This window comes from Sciurus carolinensis, chromosome 11 (genome assembly GCF_902686445.1).
Source record: "Sciurus carolinensis chromosome 11, mSciCar1.2, whole genome shotgun sequence".
NCBI lineage: Eukaryota > Metazoa > Chordata > Mammalia > Rodentia > Sciuridae > Sciurus > Sciurus carolinensis.
The window spans coordinates 30,144,306-30,166,954 of record NC_062223.1 but is presented as its reverse complement, the minus strand read 5'-3'; the positions used below and the strand labels follow the sequence as shown (position 1 = coordinate 30,166,954).

The following is a 22,649-nucleotide window of genomic DNA, read 5'->3' as shown; positions in this document are numbered from 1 at the left end:
TCTGAGTATAATATTGATGAAGATAATGGTAATGTCCTTATGATAGTTTCATAGCTCATTGATATAATTAGATAATAAAGAATTTAGAATTTATTAAATGTATATTACATAACATCAGTGAGTTTAGACTTCAAGGAAATTATTCTGGTTGAGAGGGGGAAATCACATTTAATCAATGCTATAACATTACAGAATCACTCACATCAAGACCCTAAAGAGAAATAAAGGAAAGCCTTAAAGCCATCAGTATGAGCACTTTTATGTTACTGGCTTTATTTTTACAAATATAGCTACTCATGTTTTTGTTGCAAAACAAAAATGCCTATGGGAGTTTTTCCCCTCTGGTCCATCTAAGTCTTTTAATTCAAAGTATTCCCAGTAATGCTGTCCTAAAAGGTTTTGTGCATTGAAGATCCAAATGGGGATACAGCTGCTTTCTATATTGATTTTGTTGTTTCATGGTACAGAGAAAGGTAAGAAGAATCAGTCTGAAGAACAACCTTGACATTCCAGAGAAATATGAAATATGATTCAAAATTACCATAAATATTTTTCTTAAACTAGGAAAAATCTTTGAAGTTTTGGACATCAATTTACATAAAATTTGATTTTAGTAAATATTGATTTTTAATTTTAAGTTCTTCTGAAATATTTTTAATGTTAGTTCTTTGTTTTTATTTTTAGGTGTAGATGGACATTATGCCTTTATTTTGTTTATTTATTTTGTGTGTTACTGAGGATGGAACCCAGTGCCTCACACTTGTGAGGAAAGTGCTCTACCACTGAGCTAAACCCCCAGCCCCATGATAGTTTTCTTTAAGAACAGACATTCAGGAAAAGCTAAATGGTAATTTGAGAATCAATTCATTTGAGCAAAAAGTTATTAAGCCACTGAATTTGTGTATGACAATCATTGTGAAAGTATGAGCTTTTGAAACATACAAATATAGATTAGATATAAACTTCCGTATTTGAATTCGGTTGTAATATTCCTATTTGCAAAAAGGGACAACAATACAGTAACACATATCTCTTTGGGCCATGGGGAAATGTAATAGATAAATGAATGAAAAATATTTAATACCATGCCCATAACATATTAATAATTATGCCACATAAACATTTTGCATCAAATAATTATGCCTATATCTTTCCATTTTAATTTTTTGTAGTTGAAAATATGATAAATAGTTAAACAGAAAAACATATAAAATTGTTCCTGATGGAGTTTCATACTATCCACATATTCTCTGGACCTCAGTCATGCATCCATTTCTCAAGATTGACACTTCAATGGATTTCTCTTTTTTCTTGGCAAAGAGAAGTTAACATAACTTTGCAAACAATTTTGCACAGAAAAGTTTCTCAAAGAATTTACATAGTAAAGGAGAAACTTTTGGAAAATGCACTTAAAGTGAATGGTATGTGATCAAATGAACTCAAAATTCTTCACTCCTACTCCCTTGTGTTTCTATGAGAGAGAGAGAGAGGGAGAGAGAGAGAGAGAGAGAGAGAGAGAGAGAGAGAGAGAGAGAGAGAGAGAGAGAGAGAGAGAGAGAGTATGTATTCATAGACAGAAACGGAGACATAGACATTGAGAATTTCAGTATTGTAAGAACAAAAGTGATTTATGAACAGGATGGGACCTGGGATATTTCAACATGAGGTGGCTTTTTCAGAGGGCTCCTAGAAAAGGCTCTGGGAACTGCTTTGAAGCATATTTGCCCCTATAGTTCTGTAGTATCCTAACTGATATTCAATCATTATAACTAGGGCAGTCTTGAATCAATGTTTAAAAATACTGGAGCTTTTGTCAAAATCAAGGAAATATTTCGAAGCAAGATTTGTACTTTCTATGATTTCAATATTCTAGTTTTCTACAGTTCTGTACCATAACTTTAATGAGAAATTATCCAGAAATTCCTTTGCTTTTCAATTGACATATTTTCCAACAAAATTGGAATCTGAAATGAGCACAGCAACACTCACATTTTTCTGTGTGCTTAATGTGTGTTTAAAATGTATACTTCAACATTTCTCCTTTTGGTAGATATAAAATCCAATAGCTGGAAACATCAAGAGAAAATATTGATATTCACTTCCCTTTGCAAGAGTTTGTTCCTCTGCAAAAGATTTCAGAGGGCAGGGCTGTTCTGTGGACTTGGGAAGTTGTATCATATATTATTACATGAACTCCTTTTTCTTGCTTTCAGCATACAGCAAGAAGATTGAGTAGCATCATTTCTGCTTACCAGCAGAAGGAGGTTCAGAGAGGATGATTTGCTCAGTGTCAACAACAAAGAAGTTAGCAGAGCATCTGAGAGAGCACTTACTCCATGCTCCTTTGTGGAGGGACTGCCCATGAAAACATAATGGTCTCTCACTTATTCCACTGAAAGAATACAGAGTCTGAAATAAAGATTTTTTTTTTTTTTTTTTTTTATTTACAGGGACATTGAGATCCTGGTTAAAGGTGAAAATTTCAATGTATTTGCTGTCTGTTCCCAGATGCACAGTAGCAGAATTGCTGCACAGCCTGAAGGTGTGATTAAATAAGCAGGGTGCATGAGGTCCTTCAAACTGTCATCGGAAGACTATAAGATCCCTACAGTTTCTAGTGCATTAGCAGTAACCTCTAAAATGTGCCTTCGAAAATCTTAGGGAAAAGGTAAAGTTTGCATATAGTAATACACTGTGCTCCTCTACTTAGATGGTCAGCATTGATGCCCACGGTTCTTTATTTCCAGCCTCTCCATGTCGTGAACTTGGACCCAACATACCATGGAGAGGCACCGAAACTATTATCAAGTTATTTTTCTACTATGATTAAGAGTCTTGCACCTTTAAAAAAATAAATATTAATTCTACTGGGTTTATGAATCAGTAGTGGGATAAAATTTCATAGGTAAATTATATGTAAAATATAGAAGAAGTCTTCTTCAAATGATAGAGTTATAAAAATAACAGAGATGATGAAAGACACCCTCACTTTTATTACAGGGATGGTACTCAGCTGCAGTTCCATTTGATCTGTGGAAAATGTTGCAGGCCTCTTAGAGGTGTGGAATCTGGCATTGGATCCAGTTTCATATCTTTACTCTGCTTTTAAATAATTTAATGATTTTGTGTAATTAACAGACCCCTTTTATTCCTCTATTACTTCATGTGTAAAATGAATAGCAGAACCTTCCTTCCTGGGTTTTCATGAGAGTTAAATTTATTTAAAATGTTCATAAAAATCTGAAGTATAAAGCATGCTTTCACTAAATATCATTATAAATGTAAGGACTATTTATATCTAAAAAGATTTGAAAGATTAACCCTATATAACTTTGGTTACTTCTACATATCTTTATAATTTATAAAAATCTCCAAAACAGAAAAGTGGCTATTAAGGTATACTATGTTCTGTCTCATTTCAGACAAAGTAAGTTTCTGCTGTGCACCGTGGATTCCAGTTGACTTCATGGGGCATCAGAAAAATGTCACGGAATTTGTTTTCTTGGGACTTTGGGCAAATAAGGAGATAGAACTGCTCTTCTTTGTCCTCTTCCTCCTTTGTTACCTGGCAGTTTTAGTGGGGAACGTCCTCATTTTGCTCACCATCACCTGCAGTCCCCTCATCGAGCAGCCCATGTACTACTTTCTGGGCCACCTTTCCCTCATGGACCTGTGCTACACCTCCACCGTGGTTCCCCGGCTAATCAGGGACTTGGCAGCAGCAAGGAAAACCATTTCCTATAACAGCTGCATGACTCAGCTCTTCACCGCCCACTTGCTGGCAGGTGTGGAAATATTCATCTTGGTGTCCATGGCTCTTGACCGCTATGTGGCCATCGTCAAGCCGCTGCACTACATGGCCATCATGAAGCAGAGGAAGTGCAACCTGCTGGTCATGGTGGCCTGGGGGGTGGGTTTTTGGCACTCCATTGCCCTATTGCTCATGGTGCTCAGGCTGCCTTTTTGTGGTCCTAATCAGATAGATCACTACATTTGTGACGTGAAGCCTCTTTTGAAATTGGTCTGCAAAGACATTCACGTTGTTAGCATCTTAGTGATCGCCAACTCAGGGATGGTGGTAGTTGTGATTTTTCTTGTTCTAGTAGCTTCTTATCTACTGATTTTATATCACCTTAGGACAAGATCTTCTGCAGGGCGGCGCAAAGCTCTCTCAACCTGTAGCTCTCATGTGACAGTAGTTGTTCTATTTTTTGTGCCCTGCATTTACACCTACGTGCTCCCTGCCGGCAGTGAGAACAAGGACAAGGAAATCTCAGTGTTTTACACTGTGGTCGCCCCCATGCTGAATCCTCTCATCTACACGCTCAGAAATATGGAGATGAAAATTGCCATGCAGAAGGTATGGGCTCGAATGTCACATCAATAACTGAATAAGCAGGGAGATTCGTGCTGCTTCCCACTGTGTCCCCAGTCTGCTCTCATTTGAGACTCAGATCCTATGCTGGAGAGTTCACATCTTAGAGATAATCTCCACCTGCCACTCTCCAGGAATATTTTGAAGACCTGCCTATATATCAGTTATATTTTTCCCTCTTATTATATTGGTATTCTGTGTACATTTGCTATCTATTAAATAATCCTATGTTCCACTCTAGTTTTTTCTTATGAATTATGTCTTTATCATTTGATTGAACCAGAAGATTATGTGCTGTATTTTAACATTTCTTTGAATTTATATATTTTGTCTAGAAATTGACTCTGATATGTTAAGGAGTAAGTAAACAAGCATGGAATTGTTCCTAAAGTAGTATTTTCTCTTTTTATTTACTGATATGTGTAGTTCTTAAGGGTCTAGATTATCTCCTTCTGTCATTAACAATTGTACATTAATAATAAAATAATTGAGTTAAATTTCACTGACTTTCATGATTTGAATTAATCCTGTCTCAATAGTCATGTCAACATGAAGGAAAAGTCACCGAGGATTGCCTTTATTCACGTTTCAAATCTTAGAACTTATGATACATATAACTACTCACTTTTCCCCTCACCAAACTGTGCAAAACTCTGGAATATCTTCAGGAAATATTCTGTCCATTCTAAAAGAAAGTTGGTTCTGACTAGTTACTTTATTCATACCTTCATTTTAGTTGCCTTATTGTATTATTTTTCCACAGAGCATTTGGATTTTTTTTTTCAGTACAGAAATATGGTGTCTAGAAATGCATTTTGTGTTGTGGGATGATTGTGTACATGTATTTGTAGCATGCAATCCTTGCAGATTTTGAGAGTATATCAATGAAATCCTAATAGCAAGACTGCTATGCAACAAAAGAAAACAAAAACCAAACCAAAGCACTTTATTTTCACTCTTTTGTTTTTCTCAAAAGTCCAGACTTTTATTGAATAAATTTTGAAAATGTTATTTGATTATACTGCAAAAATTTTGTTGTTTAGCCTTTTCATTGCTTGGTATTTTTCCTAGCATTCACTTTTTAGGAACCTCATGTTGCCTTGTATCTACTAAAACATCAATGTATTAAATATGTGGGAGAAACATAAAATGTTTTGTCATGCATATGAGAATAAGCATACATATTTAGCAAATATTTATTATTGCAAATGGGAAATTTAAAAAATCTATCCAATTACATGGGAATTTCTTGGTAATTTAAATATCAATCATTACAAAATTTTATTAAATGATTTTCTATAGTCACCTGAACTCCATTAATACTAAGAAACATATTACTTGAAACTGTCAGAAATGCCAGCCTGGGAGTAGTTTAGAAGTCCTAGTTGGGGACTTAAGAAGGACTGGAGGCCAAACCTAGCAAAAGGTACTTAATTTTACTTGATTTCCTCCCTCTACCATAGTCTCCTTATTCTTCACTTTTTTGTTTACTCTATCTAGATATCCACTGGGAAGTTTTATTTATGCACTTGTAGGCTATTTTTATATTCTCTTTAAAACCCCAGAGAGTCCTGTGGTTTTGATCACACATCCTTGATATCTCAAAGCATTTCTGATTTCAAATAGTCATTCTTTTCAATGTACCTCTGTCACCAATTTTCCATAATATTTTGACTTTGCTAAATGTGTATTGGTTTGTTGCTTCAGATAAAGTTTATGAAATAGTACTATTTTATTTGGACTTATGATATTTCTAATGTACAATGAGCCACAATCTAGTTTAAGCTCACAAAGGGAACTTGGACTGTCAGTTGTATATGCCACAGAAGGATGTAGGGTCTCACATAGATTTTGGGCTTCTATATTTTTGCCCAGTTCATAATTTCATCCTCCTAACCTCTCTTTAGATAGCTTTAAAGATGAAATCTACCATATATGAATGAAAAAATAATAGTTATCATTTACAAAATATTTCAAATATAGAACTAAAGAGGAGTTTCCTTAATTCCTACTCCCTCATCAATCTCGGATACTTATACAATTTTTCCTGTATATTTCTTAGAATTTCTACATAGACCATCAATTTCTTGTGATTAAAGACATTTTCAGTATGTTTTTCTCAATACATGTGACTTTGAGTTTGTAATGTGAGTTTGAGGGATGAGATCAACATACAAAAATCATTCATATAGTTTGTACTGGCAAATAAAAACCAGAAATTTCATTTTTATTTTTTTTTAGATTTTTTGAGATATGATAGATGAATTAAAAAATGTACATATTTAAGTTGTCTGTGATGGTTTGGCTTACATATACATTTCAAAATGATTACCATAACCAAGTTAAAATGTCATCACCAATGTAAAATACTTAAGAATGATGATGACTAAATATGTTTGTTTTTGTAGTGCTGGAGATTAAATCTAGGGTTTTACCCATGCTAGGAAAGTGCCCTACCAGTAAACTACATCCCCAGTCATTGGTTACAAAATATGAGCAAGACACGTACACTACCAACTGAAATCCTTGCTAAGAGAATCTGATTATGTTAATGAATAGAAACAGATGTACTTATGATCCAGACTACTCAACATTGTGAGCATTCTCAAGTTAATCTCTGGATTGAAATAATTTCCAATAAAATCTGAAGATGCAATTTGTATAATTTTGAAAACATATCATACTATTTATATGGAAATGCACAGGAAGTAAATTAGCTTCTGCAGCCTAAAAAAGAGCAAATTTGGAGAATTTACCTTTCTTACATAAATGCTATATTCTAAAACATGAAAATGATGAAAAGATGACAATTGAACTTGGAAGTAGATTTGAATTTATATGATTAATTTTAGCAAAGTTATGTCAGCAAATGGGTAAAGAAAAGTAGCTTTTGCAACAGTGTTGTAGAAGTATTGGATGTTTTTCTATTATATACAAAACAAACAAACAAGAACCCCTTTATGCCTCACTGCCAGTACAAGTTTAATTCACAATACATCTTAGGCATATACAATTTAAAAGTAGGGCTGGGGAGATAGCACAGTTGGTAGAGTGCTTGCCTCACAAGCACAAGGCCCTGGGTTCAATTCCTAGCACTGCAAAAAAAGAAAAAAAATTATAATGCACTACAATTTAAAAATAAATTTAGAACTTTATATGTAGAAGATTTTGTGACCCTTAAATAGGCAATTAGTTTTTAAATGAACTAAGTTCATTTATCATTTATTAATGATATCTATCTAAATTATCTCCTACTGTCATTAACAATCATACATTGATAATAAAATAACTGAATTAAATTTTACTGACTTTCCTGATTTGAAATATTCCCATCTCAATAGTCATGTCAACATGAAGGAAAAGTCACAGAGGCAGCAGTGTTTGACTTTAATGACAGGATAACCTTTATTTACTTTCAGTGTATGAACCATTAATAAAGGATATATTGAACTCCATTGAAATTAAAATATTTACAACATAAAAAGTATGTGACTTTGGTTGAATTCCACATCTGAAATCTTAAATGCAACACCGTTCATATTTCTAATGGGCATCCTGGAGTGTGTGTTTGTAGGGTAAGTGGTTAGAGGAATGAGAGGCAATCTTCCATGGAGTAGCTTGAGTGAAGTTTGGTCACTGATGAGCATAATGTTGAACTTGAAAAACTGCACAACACAGAGTTTTGGAATCTTTTTTTACTAGAGTAAAAAACTTTCATCTACTCAGTAATCCTTAGTTTTCAAATTCTTGAAGCAAACCCTGTAGAAGAACCCATTATCATCCTTCTGCTTTCTACCTGTTTAAGCTGGCTCTTAAGCCTCTAGAAGCTTCTGTGTTCTTATCTAATAGAGCTAATTATAGTTACGTTAACGTACAAGTATAGAATATATGGCTAATGTAAATCACCTAGTAATCTCTTAACAAAGTATTACTATTATTTGCTAAGTAATTTAATGCCAACAGTATCAGGTATATTCAATTGGATTTCCTAAAGTTTTAAAACTATGAGGAATCTTAAAATCTACGAATTTGTCTTGCTGGAAATGAGACACCAACTGGAGTGTGTGTGGCTAAGGTGAGCTTCAACAACCATGGATGTCCACTGGAAACAATAAGTAGAATACAGCTTTGGTGCCCTTTGAGTGCCATCTTCCTCTGAATATTCCACATGATCTTTACCTTATGATGGATCCTTTACCTAGTGCCCAATGTATGGGCAAAGGAGTTTTTATTTTTTTAATTTCTCCTTTTTCTTTTCTCCCATTCTTCAACCATCTGTCCCAGTGATGTTACTCTCTGGCAACAGTTAATTTGCTACTAGTTATGATCTTGCAGTTCATCGATTTTATTGACCTATCAAATCTCTATACTTATGGTCAGTAATAGATCATGTCTGAAATACAAACATCTGTCTCTGATTCTCTTTGTTCACCCCCATCTCAGATGTTCCTAGAAGCTAAAATAATACCATTATAGGCCATGGCATTTCCCTTCCTATTCCTCAGAAAGCTAGAAGAGCACAGACCAGGAATTGTCCAGAGTGCCCTGTTGGCTAGAGCATTATGGAATCTCCAGGGAACTGGTACCTGAGCCAGACTAGCCCACAGGTGGAAGGAACATACACAGGGGCACCAGGCACCATTACCATGGACAGCTTGGAAGGATTTAACCAGGAACTGTTCAGAAATCTCATGAGAAAGGAATATACTTCTTAGAGCTTTCAATGACCTATTAATTCTGGCCTGATATTTAAGTTTATATGTTGCTTTAGGTAAACTAATTTTGTGCAGAAGTTTTTGAATAAATATAAAATACTTTTTAATCATTTGGTCTGTGCTTGTGTTAAGATGCTATTTGATTGAAATTCAGATTTTCCAGCCTGCTTCCCTGATGGATGAATGTGTACTTCTCATTCATCCCTGATGATTTTAGTGAGGGTTTGAAGTCCATTCTTCTTGGAAACCTGTAGATCCTTTAAACATTTTGAGATTTGCAAATTATTTTGGGGGTACTAATCTTGGTAAGATGAATTACTGTGTAATTCTCTGAAATTTATTGTATATTTCAATGCTGAGCTAGCTACATTGATGAAATGAGGATCTCAGGGCTGAACATTTCCTGATCTTCACACAAATCCAACCAGTCAATGAGACCTAATGGTCAGTGTATTATCCATTTTCCCTGATTGTAGAGAGTTCCACCACTCACTGTGCTGGGTGAGAATGTGATTTTGTCATTGATTCTATATAATTTCATTCTAAAGATTTGAACAACCTTGTAGCATATGAAAATTTTTTACTATAAAATATTTAGCATACTTAAGATTTATTGGGTGTTATATGTAAGCAAAATTTCAATTAAGAACAAAAGTAAACATTAAGGACATACAAAGTGGGCAGTAAATTTCATTGTCTCTTAGTCCTGTATTGCACATATTCCCGTTTAAAAAATTGCCCAGTTTAGGCTGGCACAGTGGCACATGACATTCCAGCTACTCATGGGGCTTAGGCAAGTTGACCACATATTTGAAGCCAGCCTGGAAAGCCTAGCAAGACCCTGCTCCAACATTATAAATAAAAATAAATAAATGAATACAGTTTTAATATGCAGTGAGTGCAGTTTTCCTATCACACTATCAGTATGTTGGCACTTAAAGATATACTTTTTCCACCCTGGTATGTGCATTGGGAACAGCATATTATTCATTTTTCTTTTCACTTCTATCATCCATTCCATAGACATGGGTGACATAAATGTTAACTCTTGGCAAGAAAAGCTAGGTCTTGGTCCTGACCTTGCTTGTCACCAATTTTAATGAACTATCTACTTTAAGCATGAATATCACTGTTGATAATAACCCATTTTTTGAACTACAAATGCCTATCTCTGCTTCTCTTTGCTCTTTCTCCTCCTCATCTCATATATCCCTGAAAACTAACATTATTCTATTCCACAAGCCTTTGTTTTCCCCCTTCCTTTAGAATACAGATGAAAATAAAGCAGACAGAATTTCCTGAACTGCTCTGTATAACCAAAGCATTTTCTTCTCCAGAGAAGCAATGCCTGATCCAGGCAAAAGTAAGTAAAAAATAAATTTATAGTGAGAAAATGCACAGTGGCACCAGGACATTGCCTCTGATAGTTGCTCAGAGGCATTTGAAGATTATCTGTTTATACCTCTGGGAATATACATTCTTAAAGTTTGCAAAGAGCTATTCATTCTTGCATTATCCTAAAGTTTAAATTCTGCTCTTCTGACCAAAATTTCTTCAGGAATAGGTATAAAATGAATCACTCCTAGGACTTAAAATAGCATTTGCTTTCTTGAGAAATTAAAAATACATTTGTTTTTGTTCTGTGAGGCTTGTATTTCTAATGGTTAATGGTTATTAATGCATGAAAACCTACAAAAGATTTAAGACTGCTAACATTCAGAAGTAATTTGAGAGAATTGACCTGAACGAGTCTGCAAATCTCTGTATGCTATTATATTTAGAGACTGGAGAAGAATTGGTAGGTAAGCAACCTTCCTCACCTAGTCTCAGGCTATCCTGACAGTAACTCAGTCCTGATGGTCTGCAAATTACCGTTGACAGTGCTCTTGGAGGATGTACATGCTGTTTAAAAGTACTCTATTTAATTTCATTCCCAAGAATATAATTTCTTAAACTTTTTCATTGGTGCATTCCACTTACACCTACACATAACACGATTTGTTCACCCTCTTTCCCCAGGATCTTGCCTTTCCTTCACCTCCTCTTGCCCCAACCATCTACTTGCTTTACTCTACGATCTCCTATCAGTTGCAATTTCCATTATTTTAATTAGTACATTATCATTGTATACATATGTGGGATTCATTGTGATAGTTGTGTGGAAGGACAAGCATAACACAGTAGATTTTTTTCCCCAGCACTTTCTCATGCCCTTCCTCACCATTTTCTTCCTCCTCTCTATTGAACATTATGATTTCTTTTACAACATAAGGTAATTTGATTACTATGGAAACTTGTTATCTATTTTATTCACAAGCAGAACTACAGATGAGAATAAGAATAGTTGAGGCAAAGATTTCACTAAAATCTTCAAGTTGTGGTGAACTTCATTGAGTCCTGCTTTAGTGCTTATGTGCCTATCCATATTCTGAACAGGATGGTTTAACTTTGACATCTCCAAGAAGGAAGAAATAATTTCCCAACTTTCAAAAATGTGCCACCTTAAAGTGCACTCTAATCATCAGATTCATCTAAGGTAAGTTTGCTGCCTGTCATATTCTGACACCAAATGTAGCAAATTTGAAGTTATGTAAAGTAGAATCTTTACTTAAACTACAAGAGTAATTACTCTTATTATCTTGATAGTAAAATCAAGAGGAATATAGAATTTGTATTCAACCCTACCAAAGAGGTCAAATAATCTTTTGAGTATAATTAAAATGCATGAAAAAGTTCAGCCTAGTGACTAGTGTTAAGCAATGCTCAAAGAACAACAGCAAAATATCTTTCACAGTAATTTTATTTAGTTTTAGTAATGGGTTGTTGAAACGGAAATTTCTCTGAATACCCTCATTATATCTGTTTTGTTATATGCTTTTCCTTATTTCTTCACTGAACTTGTTTATGTATGTGTGCATAGCAATGTCAGAAACTGCTCTTACACAACCTAAGATAAAACTAACGTGTGACTGTTAATCATGTATGAGACTGAGGTGTTCCATAATAATTCTTGGGTTCCTCATTATAAGGTTGTATTGTGTAATAATATCCCAATTTATAGATGCAGAAATTAAAGTTTACAGAGATTAAAAATTATGTCAAGGTTCATAAGTGGTATAGAAGGGAAGAGAGTTAATTCTGTGTTCTGAGTTCCTTGTTGAATTTTTCTGACATTTAAAAGGCAGATAATGGGGGGTGGGACGGGCTAGCATTAGGTTTAGGGTTAGGTTTAGAGTTAGGCTAAGGAGAGCGGTAAGAATGAAGGAAAGAAGGACTGTGTAGAGGGAAAAGAGGGGTGGGAGGGGTGGGAGGGGTGGGGGGGAGGGGAAAAATAAAATAAACATCATTACCCTATGTAAACGTAAAAAAAATTAAAAAAAAAGGCAGATAACAGAGTTCATGAGAGTAAATTTAGACAGCATCTATACTTATATTGGATAATTAATTTCTCATAAAATATTAATAAGATTGCTCTGATTCTAATTTCTACATTAACTATGTAACTATAGTAATAGTGAAAATAAGATAATTATAAGGGTACAGTTCGGTTAATACAAAATCTCTGAATATTAGAAACATTTAGGTACTGGGTTGTCTTTATATTTTCAGATGTTGACAGCTATATAAATGCTATTTGAATTTAAACAGTTCACCATCCAGTTTATTTTACATCTCTCCATGCATCTATAATGTTGTTGACACAATTCTAACCACATAAGAAGCAAATGCATAATATTGTACTTTCATAACTTTGATGCCAAATTAGTTTAAAAATTGAAAAGGTATGATCAAGACAATATTATATGTTTTAGGGCAGCAGTTCTTCTCCCCGATTGTATTCAACATGCCTTCCCCTCTGCTAACAGCAGTGATCATCAGAGCATGATCCCTAAAAATGTAAGATGGGATTTTAGGAGAAACTGTGGGTTAAATATCCACTGTGACCTCAAAACAAACCAGAATTCCAATTTTAAGGAATGCATGTTATCTAAAACTGAAAAATAAAAAGTTACACCAAACTGATTGGAATAATAAATAAATAAATAACAAAAATAGGAGACCTGAAAGGTATAGGTAGGATTTTGGGTAGGAAGGAAGGAAAGAGAAGGCACTAAGGAATAAAATTGCTCATGTTGTGCTGTGTTCATGTGTGGATATGCCACAAGGAACCCCACACTTAGTTATAAATAAAAGCATTAAAAGACAAAAAGAATGTTGGGTTCTGTTAACTTCTAGATACAGTCACATAATATTTCAGAATTTGGCTGGTGTGATAATCTGTCATCTTGCATGTCCCTGGGGGTCAAGATGAGGATTCTGAAGTCCGTCCTCTTACACTGTCCTTCATAGTACCATACTCTGCTTTGGTATGAAGTATGCAAATAGCCTAAATCAGGATAACTTGAGAACCAGGATATCAGTCCTCTAACATCCACAGGTGAGTACCTAATGATCCAGAGAAATACTTGGATTCTCTTGATCTGTGCCTCCTATATTGAAAATCAGGGGTTTGGATATGCTAATTGACAGGACAATTTGTTTTCCAACCTATTTCTCTAACTTTAATTTTTACGTCAATCTGTTTCAGATAAACACATCTATCCATTACTAATAATCCATATCATTATAATTCTCTTAGTTGTAAGAGAATAAGGAAAAATTTGGTAAAAAAAAATATTGAAGTCCTATCTGGTATTAACACTTGAGCACTATGAACCTGATAATTATTTTCACTTTGTTATAAAATATTGTCAAACTATACAAATCAATTATATTATATATGAATACAAATACATCCAGGAATACATATGTTAGGATGGCTGATACAAATATTTATATTATATCTGTATTAATACATATCATAGATTATTATAAATACTTAATATGTATTAGGAAAGTTTATAGCAATACTAAAGTCATGATGAGAGGAAAATTAGAAAATGGGTGAAATTTATCTCCTTGATGACAATAGACTTATGTAATTGGAAATATTTTTTTTCACAGTCTGGACCATACTTAATGACATACCTATTATCTTTTCATCACCCAAACTGATTTTAAAGGCACAGATTTTGAATTTGTGAATGACTGCATTTGATGACTTGTGTATAAGTTTCCCACAGCAAAGGTGTCCTTTCTTTTTAGATACTAAACTCATGTTTATAAGACAAACTGAGACATATGGAAAACCAGAGGAACGTCTCAGAATTTATTCTTCTAGGACTTTCTGATGAACGGAGCACACAAACATTGTGCTTTGTGCTCTTCTTACTCTGTTACATTGCCCTTTTGCTGGGAAATCTTCTGATCCTTATCTCGATTTGGTGCAGCCCTCTATTTCACCAGCCAATGTACTATTTCCTCTGCCACTTGTCTTCTATGGACATCTGTTATACCTCCTGTGTGACACCCAAACTGATTGGTGACCTGCTGGTGAAAAGAAAAACCATCTCCTAGGTAACTGCATGTTCCAAGTCTTTGCCATACATTTTTTTGGAAGTATTGAAGTCTTCATCCTCACAATCATGGCCTTCGATTGCTATGTTGCCATCTGCAGACCTCTTCACTATCTAATTATCATGAGCAAAGCAAGGTGCCACCTCCTGGTTCTAGCTGCTTGGACTGGTGGGGCTGTCCATTCTTTTCCTCAGCTTTTTATAGCAATCCAGCTGCCATTATGTGGCCCTAATAAAATCGATCACTATTTTTGTGACATTTTCCCTTTGCTAAAACTTGCCTGCAGTGATACCACTACTGCTGGTGTCCTGATGGTTGCTAATTCAGGCATGGTTACCTTAGTGACATTCGTGGTTTTGTCTGTCTCTTATGTCATTATACTGTGCACTTTAAGACATCATTCAGCTGAGGGAAGACGCAAAGTCCTCTCTACTTGTGGGTCTCATGTCACCGTGATAGTTTTATTTTTCGGACCTTCCATCTTTATCTACCTTAGACCTCCTACCACTTTTCCAGAAGATAAAGTGTTTGCACTATTTTACACCATCATCGTTCCTATGTTCAACCCCTTAGTCTATACTTTGAGAAATACAGAGATGAAGAATGCCATCAGAAAAGTCTGGTGTCAAACACATAGCTAAATTGAAAATAAAAAAGGGCTGTGTATAGAAGTATAGAGGTAGAAATTGATCTCAGTGCTTAATTATACTGTTGGTGTCATTTTATGAATGCCAAGAGTGGATTTAGAGGTAAAATAAAACTACTAATCTAACGCTATTTCTTCTGTGCAAAAATTGAGTCAGAAATGTAGTAGTTTTGTAGCTTAATTAGATACTGTGAGTAGGGTTACCCGTGTGAAAGTAATTCAGAATACAGTAAGGATAATTTTGGGCAGTGAATCATGACATAAAGAGGAAAACCTTCCTGATAATTTATTATGCATTACAAGATTAGTGGCTAGGCTATGTTATGCAAGTTCTCTGTGGCAAAGGAGAAGTTGTTATCTATAAATGAAATAAAGAACTTTAATTTGTGATAATATTTTCACCTAAAAGACCTCCAGTGGTATTCATAACATAACAAAAAATCAATATAACAATAGTAAGAATAATAATTTCTGGTTTAAAGTAGTTCCTGAGCATTAACTATGTTGACGAGCATTGGATAAATATTACTAGCAAAGGTAACACAAAATAAATTATTCAAAATGTTGGTAACTTACTCTTTGCTATTCTATTTTTGATAGTTTAAAAAAATCCCATAAAGCATAAAATAAGTAAAGCATAACATTTCAGAAATTAATAAGACAATAATTAGTTGATAATTATAACTATAATTAGTATAATTATGTATAATACATAGTATATATAAATTATAAATATAAATATGAATATAAATTATAAATATATTTACAATTAGTCACAAGTTTGAGGTCAGCCTGAGTAATTTACTAAGACTCTATCTCAAACTAAAATACTAAAATGTAAAAAGGGGTGGAGATATAATTCAGTGGTAAAGCACCTGGGTTCAATCTCTCGTACTGGAAAAATGAAAGGGGAGGGGGGAAAGAGAGGGAGAGGGAGAGACAGAGAGGAAAGGAGAAAGAAAGGAAGAAAGGAAGGAAGAAAGGGCAAATAAGAGAGAAGAAATTAACAAGATTATGAGTAGGATTATGGTTAAAATGCAGTGTTTTAGAACATGTAAATACAATACTCACTCTAGTGATTATACACAGAAAAATAAAAGGCATAAAAATAAATGTGATGTAAATTGTTTTAGTAGAAGAACTTGGTAAGTTACTATTTTGTCAAGTTACTGTGAAAACAAAATATTGACTGATTTAAAGTGCTTTTCTTTAACAAAAACAACATAACGGCTCATTTGGCAAAGTCTGAATGTTTCAGGGGAACATTTTGAAAATGACAGATTCTTTTGTCAGATTTGCATTTCATGATGAAGCAAAACAGCAGCAATACTTCATTTTCATGTGGGTTTATAGATAAAACAACTCATGTGTCTTTCTTGAAGAATAAATATTGAAAAATTTCCTAATAAAATAATAAATGAATCAAGGTAAAGTACTCAAGATGAAGCCAGTTGGATTTAAAAGGAATTGGTATTTTCTGTTCCCATTATCAAAGGACACTCAGATTAATTCCAGATCAACTTTGGGGAGAGTAAAATGTTTTATAGTACAAAGCTGTATTTCAAATTTTACCCCTTCTTTACTATGTCAATTTGACTAAATCAACTAACTTTTGTAATTTTTTAGTATTAAATCTCTAAGTAAAACTTGCAACATAATAAGGTTCATAATGTGAAACTGAAAAAGTAAAATGAAATGCATATGAAAGAAAGTCCCTCCCTGCTTTAGACCCAGGAAATTCATGCAAGGAATTAAACTGTATTCCAAAACAGCACAATTGGTCCTCTGGTCATTTCTGGGACTCCTCTGAACACATAATGGCTTTGATTCCCCCCTCAATTCCTGAACAAGGAACTTAGTGATGGACACAACTTTCACTTGCTTCACCTTCTGAACTTCTAAATTCTTGATTTAGTTAGAAAGTAGGAACCTCTCAACTGAGTAAAGAAACTTTGTTAGAAACAAACAGTTCCCAGTCCTTAGCCATGCCCCGCCACTCACAAGCAGATCATAGGTGAACTGGCAATTTCCTTTCTTATGAATTCACACCGTGGGCACCTCACTTCCATACCTTTGATCCTCCAGTTTCCCCCTCATCTACACGATCTACCTGCTTCATATTTTCTTAATCAGATACTGCCTAACTTCCTGTGGGCCATTCAAATGTCCTGACCCTTAGGAAGTCTTTCCTAATGACACCAACCGTTCTTGACCTTTCTATTTATTTTTATTAGTACATTACACTTTTACATAATATCAGGATCCACTTGGGCATACTCTTAGAGACATGGAAAATACTTTAATCCATGTAGTCCCTAAGACTTCCTATTTCCCTCAACTGCTCCCTACTCCTGCTCTCTTTCTTCTGCTCTACTGGTCTTCTTTCTATTTATTTATAGATTTTTTTTTTAATTAGTGCTTTATGGATGTACATAAAGGTGACATTCACTGAGATCTATTCATTTATGAACATAGCATAATTTGGTCCATTTCATTCTGCAGGTCCTCTCTTCCCATCCCTCCTCCCTCCCCATCTATCCACTTCCTCTACCTTACTCATCTCTCTTTCATGGGATTCTCCCCCATTCATGTTTGCCCCCTTATTTTGGTCTAGTTTCCACATGTAGGAGAAAAATATTGATCCTTGACTTTCTGAGCCTGGATTATTTCACTGGATATAATATTCTCAAGTTCCATCCATTTACCAGCAACTGGCATAATTTCATTCTTCTTTATGGCTGAGTAAAATTCCAAAGAGTCTATATACATCATTTTTCATTCTCACATCATTTATTGGTGAGCATCTTGGCTGGTTCCCTAACTGAGCTCTTGCTGTTGCAAACATTGGTGTGCTTTTATCACTATATATTCTGATTTTATTTTTTTTTTGGATACATATTTATTGTCTGAACATAAAAATATGGTGTTATTTATTTTACAAGCCTATTTATGCAAGTTAGAATATATTATTTTGAAAAATACCTTCACTGTGTTTCTTATCTCACAAAAATTTTGGATTTTCTTCAGCAAAATAATGTACAGCAAGAATTTTAATAAGGACAAGTATATATACAGCACTGAATATCATATGCAAGATTTAAAGTTATAAATAAATATCACAAACATGAAAACACAAAGAATAAGAATGAGAAAAATATTCAGAAAGTTTGAATTAAATAATATTGACTATGGTTCTATAGAGATCATAGTAAATTTCTTTGTTTTATTTTATTTTGGAACTATTGATGTTCATTGAAAAAGTAGAATGACAACATTTATTTTCATTGTGAACTGATTATATATTATATATTATATAGTTTTATCATAGATTAAATTAGGTTACCTCCTAAAGCATAAAGAGTTAACATATTGGGTGGTGGGAGGGGTTAGTGTTAAGGTTAGAGTTAGGGTTAGGGAGGGGGCAAGAATGTAGGAAGGAAGGACTGTATAGAGGGAAAAGAGGGGAAGGGAAAAAATAACAAAGAAAAAGAGTTAAAACAAGAATCAATAAATGGGATGGTATCAAACTGAAAATCTTCATAGCAAAGGAAGCAATCAAGAATGTGTACTGAGATACTACAGATTGGGAGAAAATCTTTACCAGGAGTACCTCACATAAGGCATAAATTTCCAGGATATAAAAAGAACTCAATAAACTTAACACCAGAAAAATAACTGACCCAATCAACAAATGGGCAAAGGAACAGAACAAACACTTCATTGAAAAATACAAATGGTCAAAAAATATATGAAAAAGTGTTCAACATCTCTAGCAATTAGAGAAGTGCAAATTAAATCTACACTGAGATTCCATCTCACTCTAGTCAGAATGGCAGTTATACAGTTTTTCCAGTTCTTAACAATTTGTAATGTCATGGTTCATTTGTCAATATTCAGAAAACATCGTTAACGCATTCCTATTAACTGCATTTCAGACTTTATTTGGATTGTATCAGTTCTTTCATTAATAACCTCTCTGCATTCCAGGCTTCAATTCAGGATACCATATTGCATTTAGTTAACTTGTCTCCTTACTGCCTCCTCTGACCTTGATCACTTCTGTTTTTGTCTTTTTACTATTATTCCTCAGAATCTTGAGAAGACTGATCAGATACTCCCCAATCTGAATTATTTTTTTTTTGGATATAATACCAAAAAGATTAGAAATCCTACTTCTTATGTCATCTCAATCACCTTCACATGATATCAATATTATGTAAATGTTATTACTTGGTTAAGACAATATTTGTTTACCATGTCTCTGTATAGTAAAAGTTACTATAGTCCCCGTACCTAATCTTTTCTTTGGATTGATACACTAAATAATCAGTGTAGATACACAGGAACTATGCATAGTATGGTTCACACCCTGTGGTGGTAGTAATTTTTTGGAAATAATTTTAGAGAAAGATTTATTACATACATACATACATTCCTGGAATCATCACTTTAAAATATTTGTCTCTTCTCTCCTATTTATTTATTTAGTCTTCACTAATTTATATTAGTATAGACTTATTTATATTCATTCTATGTTTTTGGTGTAAATATAATGCTACATTATTTACTTTGTTGCTTTAATTATTCCATATTTGGTCATTTGGAACACTATCATGTTGGTCCCTCTGCTTCATTGATATGCACTCATTTTTTTTGTTTGTTTTTTTGAGCATATAATTTTAAGAATTGCAAGATTCTCAATACTCATCTTTTTTTCCATCTATTGGAGTCATGGAATCAACCATTTCCCCTACAAATCCTGTTTCCCTGTTATTGGAATATGGTATTTGCCACCAAGAGATAGGTAGTGAACGTGGCAGGTAGGCTTGTTTTAAATGGGATGACAGTATTTCTACTCCTCTCAGAATTAAGAACTAGTTCCTATACTTATGTATACTAACCTTTGTATGCAAAAGTATATGTGATTGCTTATATGTGTATGATTGCTTATCTATCTATCTATACATATCCATATATATCCATAAATGTATATATATATATATATATATATATAGAGAGAGAGAGAGAGAGAGAGAGAGAGGCATGTGTGTATGTGTGAGCTAAAGATAAATTCATACTAAAATCTCTGCCTCTAAAGCAGTACTACAGGATCCATCCTAGACATTGTTTTTTCAGCATCTACCATTTTTTTCCTTTTTCTTATCTTTAATTGCTCTAAAAATCAAACTCAGAAAGATAGGCTCCTAAGAGAAGACCATTTATAGCAATGAGAGTAAAAGCATATTGTTTACATATTGTTTACATATCCAGCGGCCCAACTCTCTTATTTATAGACACAGGTGAAGGGACAAGGACTGGGAGGAGCTTCTTCTGTGATGGACAGGATAGGGTGGAATTAGGGGACCCATCCTCTTAGGGGGAAAATTCCAGGAAACAGGGAACCACTCCCACTCAGCACATGCTTCCCCACAGTTCTTAGAAGCCAGGCCTCTGCATCACATGGCTCAACCTAGTCTGACTCTGCTACATAAAGACGGCTTCCCACAGTGATCCTTAAGGGGAAGTTATTGGGAAAATTCTAAGATTCCTTAATCACGTGAGAGTAGGTGTATTATTTGATAGCATAATCACATAAAAGAATGTTGTTATCTCTAGAGAGACCACTTAATTTTTTTATTAATTTTTAATTTGTTCTAATTAGGTGTACTTGACAGTCAAATGCTGCAAAAATAATAACTCAATTCAGAAGAGAAAAATGTATTTTTAAAATAAGTCAAAATCAGTGAAGCAGATTACATAAAACAAAGACCAGAAAGAGTTGAATAACTTATAAAATGATTGGTAGGATGACAGACTTTAAACCAAATGTATTCTAATTTCCTTCAGTGTGTGATATCTAAATACATCAACTAAAAGACAATAATGTAAGTAAAGGCATGAAGAATGGTATAGCACAAATACACCAAAGCAAGTTGAAGAAATATTAATTTCTAACAAAGTACATGATGCAAATGTGATCTATCAGAGGTACAGGGAAATTTATGCAATCATAAAGCATTAGTTTTCTGAGAAAGCTAAGTAACCTAAAGTAACCTAAAATACATGATCCTAGTGATGTTTTAAAGATATATACCAAACCTTTGCTCATGCCTGCTACATGTTTACTTGTTGTTTTGTTTTGTTTTGGTTTGCTTTTGTACCAGGAATTCAACTCGGGGACTCTGGACCACTGGGCCACATCTCCAGCCCTATTTTGTATTTTATTTAGAGTCAGAGTCTCACTGAGCTGCTTAGTGGCCTTGCTTTTGCTGAGGCTGGTTTTGAACTACCATCCTCCTGCCTCAGCCTCCCAAGTTGTTAAGATTACAGGTGTGTGCCATAGTACCCAGCAACATGTTTGCTTATTTGCTAAATATTTACTCTCTTAGTAAAGCTCACAGAGGAAATCAGAAATAAACACTAGTTTTCCGCATAGAGGTACAAAAACGTATTTTTTAATTATATAAAACTAGGGGAAAATTACAGGATTTCTGACTGTACTGTTGATGAGCATTTTGGTGAGTATTTGGTAAAATTGAAATGAAAGGAAGTTCTACAGGTTTGTAATTTTCTAGAAAACTCCCATTAGATAGGAATATTTGAAGCACACATAAACACACACTTTGTCCCCAGAGAACATGATAAAATGCTGCCTGGGAATTAGTGAGAATCATTTCTTAACATGAGGACCAGGTTTTGGATATGGGGAAAAGAATTTAAATTGCATCAACAGCACCTCCCAGTCATCAAAAGTTCTGTGTTGAATGGGATTTGAAGTACATGCTGCAAGTTGTCTTTTTTGCAATATATTTATAATCCTGATGTAGAGTTGCTCTGATAACTTGACTCTAAAAGGATGCTAACTGGTGAGTTGGTATAAAGAGTTCACTTTCTGTAAATAAGCAAAATCCTGGAAGGAAGTAAAAATGTACCTTTAGGATATAATGCACATACCTCTAAAATCTTACTTATATTTGAACCTGATAATACTCAGGACTAATTTGGTTCTCTAAAATCTATGATTAACTTCTTTTTAAAAACCAAGTACTCCTACTTTGAACTTTTATCTTTCCTCATGGGGTGACCTCCTGTATATTATTTGATGCAGTGACGTGACCTGTGACAGTAGTTACAAAATGATGTGAATTTTGTATCTGTTCATGCATAAATTGGGAAAAAAAGAAAGTGAAAAATCAGTAACCCTGTGCTAACGGTGTCAAGTCAAAAGTCACAAGGAAATAATTTAAGTAGTTAAGGGATGACAGTCATTTCAGTAAAGAGAGAACAGATAGGACTAAAATTTGAAAGGAAAATATTCAAAATTTGTGTAGTTAAGAACCTACACAAATTCTTTTCTTTCTTTCTTTCTTTCTTTCTTTCTTTCTTTCTTTCTTTCTTTCTTTCTTTCTTTCTTACCATTACTTACATAACTATGTGATATTTGTTGAAAATATCC

General features: G+C 34.1%; 1 protein-coding gene and 1 pseudogene across 1 annotated transcript; both read left to right on the top strand.

The window, feature by feature from the left end:
• Positions 1-3,466: 3,466 nt before the first annotated feature.
• Positions 3,467-4,387, top strand: LOC124959402 (olfactory receptor 4P4-like). Its single transcript, XM_047517882.1, has one exon. It carries the CDS (start codon positions 3,467-3,469, stop codon positions 4,385-4,387), a length of 921 nt encoding a protein of 306 aa, XP_047373838.1.
• A 9,884-nt stretch (positions 4,388-14,271) lies between these two features.
• LOC124959401 (olfactory receptor 4P4-like) lies at positions 14,272-18,247 on the top strand (annotated as a pseudogene).
• Positions 18,248-22,649: the final 4,402 nt, after the last annotated feature.

Excerpts from the sequence above, each read along its gene's own strand:
- LOC124959402 (XM_047517882.1), top strand. The coding sequence starts at position 3,467 with ATGGGGCATCAGAAAAATGTCACGGAATTTGTTTTCTTGGGACTTTGG.